The 14717-nt window shown below is 40.6% G+C and overlaps 1 protein-coding gene across 1 annotated transcript in view; it reads right to left on the reverse strand.

The window, feature by feature from the left end:
• Positions 1-13086: 13086 nt before the first annotated feature.
• The window catches only part of xkr7b (XK, Kell blood group complex subunit-related family, member 7b), a gene marked incomplete at its 5' end in the record, with an annotated part of 72613 nt that continues 70982 nt past the window's right edge, over positions 13087-14717 (reverse strand). Inside the window, one exon of the mRNA XM_084553307.1 lies at positions 13087-13905. Coding sequence (XP_084409433.1) covers positions 13098-13905 — 808 coding nt within the window. The 3' untranslated portion in view covers positions 13087-13097. The remainder of the gene's footprint in view (positions 13906-14717) is intronic.

The following is a 14717-nucleotide window of genomic DNA, read 5'->3' on the forward strand; positions in this document are numbered from 1 at the left end:
AGAGGCGATGTGGGGCGACGTCATAGTCAGCCTTTGTTGATGGTGATTCTTTGATGTTGGTCTGGTGGTGTGTCCATACCTCAAGGTTTTGAATGTGGCTCATGCATGACTCTATTTATTCATTTTTAATGTTCACACTTGACATTGGGAGCAGTTCTTTTGCAGAAATCTCTGTAACGGGAGTTTGTTTTCCCTCTGACCACCAGGAGGGGTCTTCAGATCTTAGTAAGTTTCGAGGTGAAATGAAAACTAAAACTAAAAGTTTTGAGTTGTACGCTTGTTTCTGATGCTTTATATTAGGGATGCACCGAAATGAAAATTATTGGCCGAAACCGAAAACAGGAAATGAAGGCCCCGGGGCCGAGAAACCGAAACCGAAACACAGAAAGAAATTATTATGGCGATTATAAGCACCATTGCATTGACGGCTATGACTGTGTGCTAACCTCACTAAAATCAAAGCATTGCAATTTCATAAATTAATATTAATGTTTCAAAGAATAAATTAGTTACAAAATTATGAAAATATTTATTTAGCACATTCCAACAATGCACAATATAAAATAAAATAAAATTCAAAATATAGGTGTTCAACTTGACCCCACTCATGTGTACATTAAATAATAATGTAGCAGAAGCTTTTGCAGCTGGAAATCAGCATCGATCCACTGTGTGGTTAGACAGCATATTTGTAAAACATATTTTTTATTTTTTTTCCAATGGCACGTGATCTACCGATCAATCGCGATCGACATACTGTGCACCCCTGCCTTGGCATCATCACCGGGAAACTTTCTTGCTTGGATTTTTGGATTTCAGGTGATAAATTAAACCCCACATACATGGAGAAATTCTTTGCAGGTGCACCCCTCTTGAAATTTCAGTACAACACGTTTTGCAAATTGCTATCAGTGGGTCTTTATATAATATTTATATATAGTATTATATTGAAATACGTCCACACGGCAGACATGCCTGTGCTGGCTGCGGTTGTTGCTTGCGTCATCACAACATCCTGTTTCGGCCATGTTGTTTCGGTGATAAAGGTCTTTAATTTATATGCTATTTTCCTCTGTGATGCACATGACAGCTGAGTTTAGGCTTCATGAGAACAATGAAAGATAGTCTGTGGTTTCCACTTGTTCTCTCGCTAAGTATGACTCAGTGTTAACTTTCACAGCACTCTCAAATTTAGCTGCAAGTCTGTTAACGCAGGCCTTCAGTTAAGAACAAAAATAAGTCTGGGCCTGTGTCTTCAGTGTACACAGTTTAATCCATGACACAACTTAAAGTGAGAGAAAAGACTTTTTAAAGATTCTCCAGTAGCGTTTTATTATGCATGATGGGGTTTTAAGTGAATGTACATTTGCTCAAAGTTTAGGACGTATTTCTATTTTTTGCAATTATTTTTCTATTGGTTTTCGATGTTGATATTTTTTTCTATTAAATGGAGATTATCAACCTTTGTTATGTATGTACCGATAAGAAAAGCAATATTCGCAACTACAAAAATGACCTGATACATGTGTTTAATTTCTAGTTACACAACAGTCAGGCACAGTTGGTGTTTCCCCCTCTTTAATAAGGTTCATTTAAAAAACACAACACAGCAAAACACCTCCTGTGACGGTATGAAACCAAACAGTTGCTTTGAGCAGGTTTGGCCACAAGGAGGAAGCACTGGGATGAAGACTCAGTGGTGGAGGAGGCAGAGGAAGGAAAATACACAGCTCTTACAGGCACAAGAGATGACATCCAACCTGTGCCTTTCAGACACACACACGCACACACACACACACACACACCCACACAGTGTAAGTATGTTAAAACGGTCTTATGATGAACTAATGGTGAACTATTAGTTAAGTGTATAATGTGAACATGGACACACACACACACCTATTTTCAGGGTAGGAACTCTGTGGTGACTGGAGGGCTAACGGCTTAACGATCGTCCAGTTACCTTGGAAACGGGAGACAAAGATGAGGCATTTATCGTTTGAGTTTTTTGTTTTTTTGTTTTTTTTTTGCTTGTCCTGATCTCTCCTTCTCTCTCCCTCTGTGTCTCCCTATGTCTTTCTGTCTTTCTCTCTCTCTAAGCCACGAAGAACTTGCCTGGAGGCCTAACTGTCACAATAGACAATGGGTACTTCAGCAGGGCAGAAAGAAAATGGTTTGATTCTGAAGATTATTAAAATTAGAATATTAAAATATAAAATGTGAGTACTCTCTCCGGGTACTCCAACTTCCTCTCACCGTCCAGAGACATGCTCATTAGGTTCATTGGTGATTTTAAATTGGCCGTAGGTGTGCATGTGAGTGTGAATGGTTGTCTGTCTCTCTGTGTTAGCCCTGTGATAGACTGGAGACCCTTCACAGGACAAACGGTTACAGAAAATGCATGAATGAATGAAAATGTGAGTACGCCAATTCTGAGAAAGACTGTTGATGTTCAAACTCAACTGCCAAACCAACACATCTCTCCCTTCTTTGGGAGAGGACATGCCGGTTTCCCAGAACCAGCACGACAGTGATGGACAGTGGACAGCGATATTCACAACTTGCTATTACAATGAACACTGCTACAACTGCACATCTTAGTTCTGTGAGACACAGCAAACGTTCACATCTGTCTTCATCTGTAATAACTCTCAGAGGTCTTGCCACCATCACAAAGCCCCACCAAGGAGCTTCCAAGCTCCTCTGATCGTAGATCTTCCTTTTCATTTTTCTACTATCACTTGAATTTGAATCAGTACTCAACCTCGATCTATTGGACATGGATTGATTGATCATCTGTCTTTATATAACTGGGTGTCATCTGCATAGCAATGGACATTTGTGTAGTTCTTCTGAATATTTAAATATAATAACTATTAAGAGGCATTCAGGGAGAAAACAAAAACAAGGAAGCCCTAGCACAGCACCCTGTGGAGCCCCATGATTGAATTCAAATACATTTTATTCAAATAGCTTCAGTAACAATGAAACAATTCTTTACATGCTCTAGAGAAGGCAAGGCAAGTGTTGCATTGAAAAACTATGAGCAGAACCCGGCTCATATGGGAAGGATCCATATAGAGATAGGAAAAAGTCACATATGGCAATATTTATCAAATAAATATGACTTAAATCTGCCTGCTGTGGTTCTTTTACACCCAAGCTATGAAAACGTTCACCAAGTGCTGTTTCTTGGTATGATGAACTCTGAATCCTGATTGTGAACCTTCAAACATACCACTTTGTGTATCTGGTCTTATCATTAGCTTTTTCAAGAATTCTTTATCATTGTAAAGTGAATGATAAAGAACAAACACATACACATCAGAGTCATACAAAACAAAAGAATGTATGGAATTCACATGGACTCACCTGCGCTTGATGTTCTCTCTCTCTTTGACATGCTCACATCAGTTGTACTGGTGTGATCTTCAAAGTACATCAAACTTTGATATGTTCGGTGGCGTATCAACTCCATACCTCTTAAAAAGGCGTGTTAGTCTTTGGTCATTGTGCGTCCTGGGCGCATGATTGTGATATTCTTCGTGTACTTTTCAGTGAGGGTGTGTGCATGTGTGAATCCGCCATATCAAAGAAACTCTGCTTCACACGCAAGGTATGGCACAAGAAGACAGGAGAAAAGGGAAAGATAGGCATGAAAGATGCAAAAGAGGAAGAAAGGAAGGGCAGGGATTGAAAGAGAAAAGGACAAAATGGTGATTGCGGTGAGGACAGATGAGGAAAGAAGGAGGAAAATGAAGGAGGAGAAAGAAAGGCAGAAAAAACAGGAGAAAATGAGCAGACTTAAAGAAAATGTGGAGGAGTGAATGAAGGAAGAAGAGAAAGCATATAAACCTGCAAATAAAGGAAGGACAGAAGTAAGGAAATAAGCAAAGCAAATAGAGAAACATAGACATAAAACAACAAGATTAAAACAAGGAATAACTGCTCTATAAATGGCAATGCAAAAGGAATGGAGGCAAAAGCTGGAAAACAGTGAGGATGAGAAGGAAGAAAGGGAGAAAACGAGCGACAAAATGGAGTAGAGAAAGAAATAAAAATGGAAAATGAATAAAGTAAATATGAGGAATACTCACACCTGTCCTTTTTTCTGTTGAGTAAATGTAAAAAAAGGGGGGGTTGGCATGAAAACACACAAAAAAAGAAAAGGAAAGGACAAACAGTGCAGTCTGGATCAGAAGGGAAAGAGAGAAGGAGGAGGAGGGATTGCTGTTTGGTCGCTGGATCTCTGGAGACGCCGACCAAATAAGCAACAAATCCTCGGGATGGAGGGATGGTGATGCGAGAGAGAGAAGTGGAGATCAAAGGATGTCGCCTTGAGAGGAAAGATGGAGGAGGGCTGAGAGGACACCGGGGACACAGGGCGGGAAGATTCGGGGGAAGAAGGTTGGTGGAGCTCCAGCTTCAGTTTCAGCTCCGTCTCGGTCTGTACTGTCCAAAAGTAACAGGGTGCTCTTTGTAAATAAATAAATAAATAAATATATAACATCTGAATTCAGCAGTTCAGCAGAACGAAAAGCTACTGACAAGAACTTGATTTGTGTGGGAGTAAGTGGGCATTTATCAAGGAAATCATTTTGGATATAATCTTGGCTTAAAGGAGAAGTACCGTTTTTTATAACCTGGACCTTGTTTCTGACATTAAATAAGATCCTTTACTCACCCATATAACTTTGGTGTCGTTTAGAGTCATTCAGACGATATTTAGATCCACGTATATCCATATAGTGGGAGTGACTGGGGCACCGAAACACAGCCTCTAAATAACGCATTATCTGCTGCGAAACTCGTTCAATCCACCAATATTTTGTTATGATACGCTAGTGCTATTCCCCGTTGAGTCCGGATGACTCCAAATGACACCAAAGTTATATGGGTGAATAAATGATCGTATTTTATGCCAGAAATAAGGCTCAGGTTGTAAAAAACGGTAGTTCCCCTTTAAATTAGCATTAGACGTTGAAGAAGAAAAAACTTGAAGAAAACAGAAAACTTAGTTCGTTTTGCCTTTTTTTTGACACAATCTTGAAAAGCGTATACTGTATACTTTTTTTTTTTTTTTTTACTGATATCTTTTTTTTTTATTATTATTTCATTTTATTATTTTTATACACCTAGTTGTCTTTTTACTTGTGGTTCTCAAGAGCCACTGTGACCAAGCAATTTCCCTTGTGGATCAATAAAGTCTAAAGCTGAGAGTCACCTTAAAACAGATGCTTACAAAATGTTAATTATTTAGAATCAAGCAGTGTTCACCTCCATAATACTCATAATACACTGACAACTTCAACAAGTAATTCAGCTATTTTTAAATCTGGCACCTATAAAATATTTTAAAATAGTTTGGAATTGGTCATATTTTAGCACGTTAACCAGTTCTAATGCGTAGCAACAACACTACGACAGCTTCCTCAGCTTCTTACTACTTTATTTTAATGTTCATTCATTCATTCATTCATTCATCTTCTATACCCGCTTAGTCCTGTCAAGGGTCGCGGGGGTCTGCTGGAGCCTATCCCAGCTGTCATCGGGCGAGAGGCAGGGGTACACCCTGGACAGGTCGCCAGTCCATCGCAGGGCCAACACAGAGACAGACAACCATTCACACTCACACACACACCTACGGCCAATTTAGAATCACCAGTGAACCTAATGAGCATGTCTTTGGAAGGTGGGAGGAAGCCGGAGTACCCGGAGAGAACCCACGCAGACACAGGGAGAACATGCAAACTCCACACAGAAAGGCCAGTCGGCCCATAGATTCGAACCGGTGACCTTCTCGCTGTGAGGCATCAGTGCTAACCTTTATTTTAATGTATAGCTTTCTATTGTGTGTCGAGTGTAAATGCAAGTAGCAAACTTATATTTCAAACACACACACATCAGAGTCATACAAAAGAATGTATGGAATTCACATGGACTCACCTGCGCTTGATGTTCTCTCTCTCTTTGACACGCTCACATCAATTGTACTGGTGTGATCTTCAAAGTACATCAAACATTGATATGTTCGGTGGCGTATCAACTCCATACCTCTTAAAAAGGCGTGTTTGTCTTTGGTGATCGTGCGTACTGGGAGCATGACTGCGATTTTCTTCGTGTACTTTTCGGTGAGGGTGTGTACATGTGTGAATCCGCCATATCAAAGAAACTCTGCTGCACACACAAGGTATGGCACAAGAAGACAGGAGAAAGGGGAAAGATAGGCATGAAAGATGCAAAAGAGGAAGAAAGGAAGGAAAGGGATTGAAAGAGAGAAGGATAAAATGGTGATCGTGGTGATTACAGATGAGGAAAGAAGGAGGGAAATGAAGGAGGAGAAAGAAAGGCAGAAAAAACAGGAGAAAATGAGCAAACTTTAAGAAAACATGGAGGAATTGGTCATATTTTAGCACGTTAACCAGTTCTAATGTGTAGCAACAACACTACGACAGACGCATACTACCACTGTATTTTTGTGTATAGTGTTCCATCATGTAGTATGCATCATTAAAGTTAAAGACTAGACTGCTCTAACCAGGAAATGCAAAGCAGCTGCAATGTAAAGGAAGCAGCATTCGTCCACAGTTGGCCGCAGGCAGGCTTAAGTTGTCTCAAAACATCTACTCTCACTTGTACAGATGAAATTTCTTAAACTTTTATAATCGTTTACACGTGGTCACTTTCAGACTACAGTCTAGTTTCTGGTCTGTCTTTGAGAGTACACTTGCACCGACGCTGCAAGACCAGGATAGGATTCTTGGATCTATAATGCAGACAAATGAAAAGACTGGAATCCCTCGCTTAATAATAAGAAAGGGTAAAAAAGGTTTTTCTTTGCTGTAAATCGCACAAACCTTCACAGATGTTCTGCTGCTTTTGAGTCTAGAAAAACACCCTGTTAAGAACAAAGTTACAAATGAAGCAGAGCTTTGTCCTTGGACCTTCAGTTACAGCAAACTCAGATCTTTGAAAAACCTCCAAGGTTTTTAAATCTGGAGGAAAAGGAGAAAAGGTTGTGTAAATTATACAAATTAAGAGATGACGAGGATGAGTCACATTTGTTTCTGTATTGTCCTCATAATGAACGTTTATACTTAATGAAATGCCAGAAGTGGTTTTATGACGACACATACAGTAAGTTGGTCACCTTTGTCTCTAAAGCCTGAGAATAAAACATTACATTGTTTATTTGCTTGATATCATTTGTCATTTATCTTTCTGGTTCCATTTTCTCTAAGCCTGTTTCAGTTGTGCATACTCAATCCAGTCCTAACCTTAACTGATGTGCTTTGTTCCACGGTCCTAGCCACATATGCAACTGATGATGCAAACCTCAGTCTGTGAGAGATCAAGGCCAGCCTCCTCTGAACACTGCAGGGTGAGATGAAACCATAGAAAAACAAAACAAAATATAGTGACAACACACAATCCTACACATTGGTAAGAGACAGGGTACTTAAGGAAAAGCTGAATAAGCTCCATGCAGTTCAGACTGTAAATTGCAAATGCAATGTCAAGTGTCAAAACCTGCAGTAAACAAAACGGAATACAAGACGGTGACCAAAATGGAACCACAACAAATGTTGCCGTCCACATCATTTCTGGCTTTGTTAATCTTTCCGAACACTTGTTTGAACGACTGGTTGTTTTTCTACCTCAGTGTTTTGTTTCCCTCCTGGAAACATGCCCAGAAAGAATGAATTTATTCCAACCAGGGACAATGGTCATAAGTGTTGACATGGTTATTAGGTGATCAGGCATAACATTATAACCACCTTCCTAATCAGAGAATGGACATGGGCCTTCTGAGGGTGTCCTGTGGTGTCTGGCAGCAGAATGTTGTTAGTGGGGGCCTTTGGGTCCTATGGGTTGAGGGGAGGGGCCTCTGTGGATCATCCTAGAGATACTTGATCAGCTTAGGATCTAGTGAATTTGGAGGCCAGGTCAACACCTTGTGCTGTTCTTCATGTTTTTTGAGTTGTTCCTAAAGCGTTTTTGTGTGTGTGTCTGTGTCAGACTGCATCCTGCTGGGGATGGCTGCTGCCATCAAGGAGTGTCATTGCTACGGGGGTGCCTGGTCTGGTCTAGGTGGGTGCTACATATCTAAGTAACATCCACATGAATGCCACGTCCACAAGTTTCCCAGCAGAACATTGAATTGTCACAAGATGGTCAATGGTATTCAGTTCTACTGGATTTTAATGTTGTGGCTGATCTGTGTGAAGGAAAACAGTGAAGTAGTATTTGTAACAGAAACAGAAGAATAAGGCTTCACAAACTGAATAGCAACTTTCTACCTCTCATGGCATCAAAGAAGACTCAGACACAGTCAGGTAGTTTATTTTGGTGGCTGATCAGCCATGTTTACTACAGTATTGATCCCATCTACAGTTATCAGCACAGCTTGTCGAGTTCTTTTTTTTCCTTTTTTTTTTTTTTTTAAACATCGTCATAGATATTTTCACCACTGGTTTGTTTTTCTGCTCGTTCACTCAGAGGATGTTTAAGCAGCATTATAAAAAAAAAAGAACCTTAGAGCACATCCTTACATACATACTGTACATACAATATACACATACAAACCAAAGCACACGTACTCATACACACACACGTCCTAGAATAGCGTCACTCTGATATATACAGATATATAGAATGAGTAAAAAAAAAAAAATCTATTTTCGGTTTTTACATCTTAATATAAGAGTCATACCAAAGACCACTGAGTGAGTAAACAATAGATAAATAGATATAAAACAAATACAAAAATAAATAAACATAAATACTTGCATTAATTAATAAAAGATGACTGGAGTTTTTAAACTCACTATTTTTTAACATGTTTTTGTTCAAGTCGATATATAATCAGCGCACCACTATTAACTGTTATTTTACCTCAACGACAAAGGACAATTCATTACCCAATGAGAGAGAGCGAAGCCGCGCTCTCGCCCCCCCCCCCGGTTGGGTGCTTGACGTCTGTACATTAGCCTACCGCGCTCAACGTGACGTGATCACATGTGACGGAGAGTCATTGTTTTGAGCACCATTAACATCGCCGTGACCGTCACCACGGTACCAACACCCACACGTCCAGGCGGGACACAACTCTGTCCGGATCATAAAACTGTATCAGTACCAAGTCTTGCATTCCTGAATTTTTGGAGACACTGGTTCAGTTTCGCAGTAGAGGAGACCCCCACACACTACCACAAGCCATGATAGAGTCAGAGCGCTTCTATACTTGCTTTTAATAATGCGTACCACACTATGAGAAATGAAACACTGGTGTTGTTTGAATTAAAGGATTGTTTTATGGTTAAAATACTACCATTACTCACTTTTTTGACAGTCAAAATAAGCAGGTTTAGTTGCATTAACATTATTATTATTTTGGACAATGCACGTAACTGCACGTGCTTGTCTCACGTTCCAGTCGTTATCGTGCTAACATCATGGGGGATCTGTAGCGCAGTGGTTAGAGAAGCAGCTCTGAGACATGTTAAGCTGTTCAAAGAGACATGTCTCATAGTGCTGAGTAAATCCAACTCAATCACTGGTTTAACTAGGTATTAGCAAATTTAATTTAAAAAACGTTAAGTCAATTCAACTCTCTGATGTAGCATTTTCTTTACACAGTTTGATTAGATTAGCTTAAACCATGCTGTTACGATTAATTGCATATTATGCTTCATATTTAAACAACCGTAAGCCATAACTAGATCCAACATTTAATTTCTTAGAGTGCAGTTTGGATTACGGCTACTCCGCGTGTACTTTTATTCCTCCGAAAGTTGGTAGTTCGCGTTCTTAGGATCTGGCACGACGCAAGATACAAATGGTGTGGTCAGTGACGTACAGGTAGTTGTTGCATTGATGTGAGGTTCCATGTTTTCTGACTTTATGCAAATTTTAACAGCTGAACAGGATCAGTGAAGGGATTAAGTTAGCACTCCAGGTTGTCTTGATATTTGCTGCAGTTTCATGGTCTCGAATAATTTAATTTACTTCTTATACTTTTCTACCAAGCAGCAACATCTAGTCTTAAAAAAATGGAGCAAACCTGGACTGCCCTAAAACTCAGTACCTCTCCCTTCCTAGAGCGAGTCAGCCTCCATAAACCTCCATCTTAAAATTATATAAAGGCCTAAAGATGAGAATAATTAAGGGCATGGCTGTTTTGAGTGACGGGGGTGGGGGGAGTTTGTCTATCTTTATATACAGTTAATGATTAATACAGAGAAAAACATTCTGCTCAAGGTTTCTTCCTGTTAAAAGGGAGTTTTTCCTTGTCACCGTCGCCTTCAGGCGTGCTCTGGAGGTTACAGTCCAGGTTTCAGACCGGATGTTATAAAGCGTCTTGAGACAATTTGTATTGTTATTGACGCTATATAAATACAACCGAAATGAAATGAATTCAGGGTTCTGATGTGGATCATTGAGCCCTGATTTGCCACATCCTGCATTGTTAAAAAGCAAGTATTAGCTGCTCTTAGTGTCTTGCTCTACTCATTGACGTAAAGTTCTCCAGATACCAGAAATGTTTCCCTTGTGAGTCTTTTCAGTACTTGAATAAATTATCGCCACAATGGATGCTGCACCAGCAAAGTGTTTTGTTGGTACCAGATGGCAGCAGAAGGAAAGGAACTGCTCTCAAAGTAAGAAGCACACTCTTCCAGCCTACATGCAAACTAAATCACATGTTACATGTCATTCTTAATGTCTGTCCGGTCGGCTTATGGAGCAGCTAGAATCAAAGTATTTTTGACACAAGTTCAGAACTGTTTAATATGTACCTTTACTACGCCATCATGTTGGTTTTTGTGCTCATCTCAGTCAACCATGAATGGGTGACCCCTGGCATCTTCTAAATGCTCTAACATCAAACAACGCTTAACAAACCATTTAAACCGTTCCAAAAGTAAAACGCACACATTATGAACCCGGATAGTTTATCCCTTCACAGTGTCCCAAATGCATCTTCATGAACATGCGTTTTAAAATGTATCTGGGTCACATGTTGCTGTTTTCGATAAATGCTTTAAAACACACCGCTGTAAATGCTAACGCTTTCGGTCATCCTTAAAAGAAATCACAACGTAGGCTTCAATGTTTCTCAGTTGGACATAAAGGACTACCACTTTGTAACAAATCAGATCACCTCAAATGCAAACACTAACCCTAAAGGCTTTTAAGGGGGGGGAAAAAAAACGTCTTTGAAAAGCACTTCAAAGAGAAACCGCTCAAGAGAAATCTGTTGTGTATTATGAGAGAGGACAGAAGTTAGCTTTGATGCTAGTGTTTTTTTTTTTTTTGCCGTTTTTCCTTCAGGTGGTGTTGCTGACCGTGCTTGATTTATTCAACATTCAGCGGCTTCTAATTGAAAGTAACACCGGTTCACACCTGGGAGCTGCTGTGTTTAAACTTGACCTCTGAAGCTGCTTACTGCTCACAAGCAGTAGCTCCTTTGCTTCAGGTCATTACATCAACAGTTTTAAGTTTTACACCAGAGCTTAGTATTTCATAGGTTTTTCAGTCTAGATATGAGAATTTAAATCTGACAAAAGGTTGTTTAAATCAAGGCCTGTAGATGGTTTCATTTTGTAAACAACGCTGCCTGTCAGTAGGTTCAAACCCTTGTCAACATTGTATACGTAATCAAAAAAATTTAAATAGAAAAACAGCACCTAATGCTAACTATCTAGTCTGCAAAAACGTCATGGTACTTTGCATTTTTGACTGGTTGCTTTGAGCATTTATTTTGTTTCTTCATTCTCCACAAAAACCCTACCCTGCAAAATGTTTTTAGAACACAATGAGTTTGCCTTTCACTTCCCTCATATTCTACATATTGTGAATTCCAAATAAAAACCGGATGACATTTAGACTCTTACGAGTAAATGAAACTTCTTCCGTCAAAAGTCATCCTTTGTCTAACTACAGCTTATTATAACAGCTTATATCTGACATCTGTACATCTCTGGTCTGTTCGTGGTGAGTTACGGCATGCCATACAGCAGTAGCCATTGCAGAAGTCGTCCACTTTACATCTAAAGTCCTTTTCAGGTTGGGGGTGACAGTGCAGCTGTGATGTAAACAGTGAGACTTTTGCTATGGTTGCTTTTCTAACACATATGGATGGGTGACTAGTTATCACTCCTCAGCCTATATTTTTTTTTAAAACCATCTGAACCTACAGTGAGTTGTGAGCCTGCATCTCAGATTGGAGCCCAGCACAGCACAAGCCTACATTTCCCTTTGGGCACCACAGACCGAATGCTTAGAGGATGGTTACCAAATGGTTATGAGGGACATGCAACCTTCTGGAAACATGATGGGACAAAACCATCTCCTACGCTTCATACCGTCCTTATTATGCATTCCTTACTGTGTTTCTCTCAATATGAAGCATACCAAGTTAGCAATGAATTGGTGATTTGGAGGTTGAACCTTGGCTCAATTTAGTAGCACTGTATTGTATTTATATTATAACATTTTGACAGATGTCTTGGCTTATGTTGACTGGTAAATCAACAGGTCAACGAACCTGTATACTGGATATCGAGTCCTCTTTTTACGGCAATGTCTTATTTTGCTACCAAACCAAAAAGACTGCATGTCCCATGCATACTCTTGCCACCAGTTTCTCAAACGTCGCCCAGTAAGTCTGTGTTGTGTCTCTGAGGTCCGAGACTCAAGTTCATGCAGGAGACTGTTCATTATCTCAAACTCCTCAACTCAATGTCTCACAAATCCGTTTACTTCTTGTACTGATCGTGCAGGATGAAACAAAATCTAACAGTCCTTGGTCCCAAGATGAGGGATTAAATTTCCCACCTCCAAGCTTTTGGAAATCGAATGAAGATTATCCCAGTCCAGTATTACTCCATTAACGTCTCGCGGCTCATTCATGCTGCTTTGGTCCCAGATTGCGCTTCACATTTTACAATCAATTTTTGGCAACCTCTTTTTTTAAAAGAGTTGCTTGACACTTCTTTTCATGCTTCTCTTGGTGAAGGTTGTCCTGGGATGAGAACTGATCTCAGGCTGAGCCTTGGTCCCAGACTGCACTTTCAAGTGTAAGAGCCCCCAATGGTTCAGACAGTTGTCTCATATTCTAATACCTCTTTGCTGCCCATCATGCTACTCCTGTACTGTATCCGGGGGCTGACAGCAGATGTGGTCTCCAGAAGCAGGATGGTCTTGCGGAGCCGGCGATCAATGAAGTGTGCATCCCAGGCCGGGTATCGCTTTCTTGGGAGGTCAATCCGGATCACAGGGCCCTCCTGTGCGCGAGATGAGGAGGAGGTCCTGTGAAGGAGTGCAGGAGAGGACGACGGAGAGGGACGAACCTGGAAGACAGGCAGGCAACTGTCTCTGTCCCTGTCTCTTTCTCGCTCCCCGGGTACTGGCTCCCCTGTATCTTTAGTCCTGGGCAGAGTCCTCGGAGGACTGGTAATGACCATGTCCGTTTGGGACCCTTGGGACGGAGTAAGGCAAGCATCAATCACTCCTGCCACTCCTCCTGTACCCACAACACCCTCATCCACACATCCTCCCCACTGTGAGCCTAGAACAGGCCCGTCTGGGTGCAGCCAGCAATAGTACACCAACATGAAAAAGGTTCCCAGGGCAAAGCTGCAGGCCACCAGGCACACCACAACGAGGGCATAAGAGTCAGAGGTGTGTGGGCCGCGGTAGGTGTACCAGGCAGCAGTCAGTGCCACGTTTTCTGCCAGTGTCACAGAGTAGTAGACTGTCATACGGAAGCGGCTGGGGCCCTCCTTGACATTGAACCAGCAGAAGATGTAGATGATACCCACCACCATGTTGTAGATGATCTCCTCCCACTTGGACATGCAGAAGTCGGTCTCACCTTGAATAATCCAGAAGGTCATGACACACCTGGAAGACAATAAACAACACAACTAGAAATAGCTCTAGAACAGCTGGGAACTCTACCACAAAAAAACAATTAATAATAATATGGATGAGTTAGATGGACAACTTTAAGTCATTTCCTTCTTCAAGTACCATCTCTATTCCACTTATTTACACACCTTGACTTTCATCACAATCAGATTATTATATATTATTCAAGCCATTTTGAAAGTAAACAAGTATCTGTGGTGATTTTAAGGACTACATAGCATTCATGATTCTATGTGGTCTCCATTTTCTTCTGACTACTGAAAGGTTTCAGAAATACCACTGTCAAAATGTTAATGGGGCATAAAGCGGTGGTTTATACTGTAAATCTTTTCAGTAGATCATGGGTAAAGGATGCATTAGCTGTCAATATATTTGTGACCAAGACTCAAAGCTGTCTTTGACTTAAGTTGAATGATTCTTGCAGATACAAGCAGAAAATAATTTAAACTTGGCATGCCAGTTTTTTTTTTGACCACTTGGGGGCAACAGAAACAATCTTTCCGTTGATTAGATTTGATCTTGAGTAGGATCTGTATGGTGGGACATTAGACTGAATAAAGCTGCTTGTTGTGGACAAGAAACACTGGATTGCATTACAATTAACAGCTGAACGACTGGATGAAACTTGCTTTCCATCAGACTGGTGTTGCAGATTTGGGTGATAATTCTCTGTGGGCTACACACCACAAGTAACCCCTTTCACACATTCTTTCATAGCAAGGATACTAAGGCAAAGGCTCAATAGAAGACGTATTACAAATCTCGTACTTTGTTCTGTTCTGTAT

Source organism: Chelon labrosus (genome assembly GCF_963514085.1).
Source record: "Chelon labrosus genome assembly, chromosome: 10".
Taxonomy (NCBI): domain Eukaryota; kingdom Metazoa; phylum Chordata; class Actinopteri; order Mugiliformes; family Mugilidae; genus Chelon; species Chelon labrosus.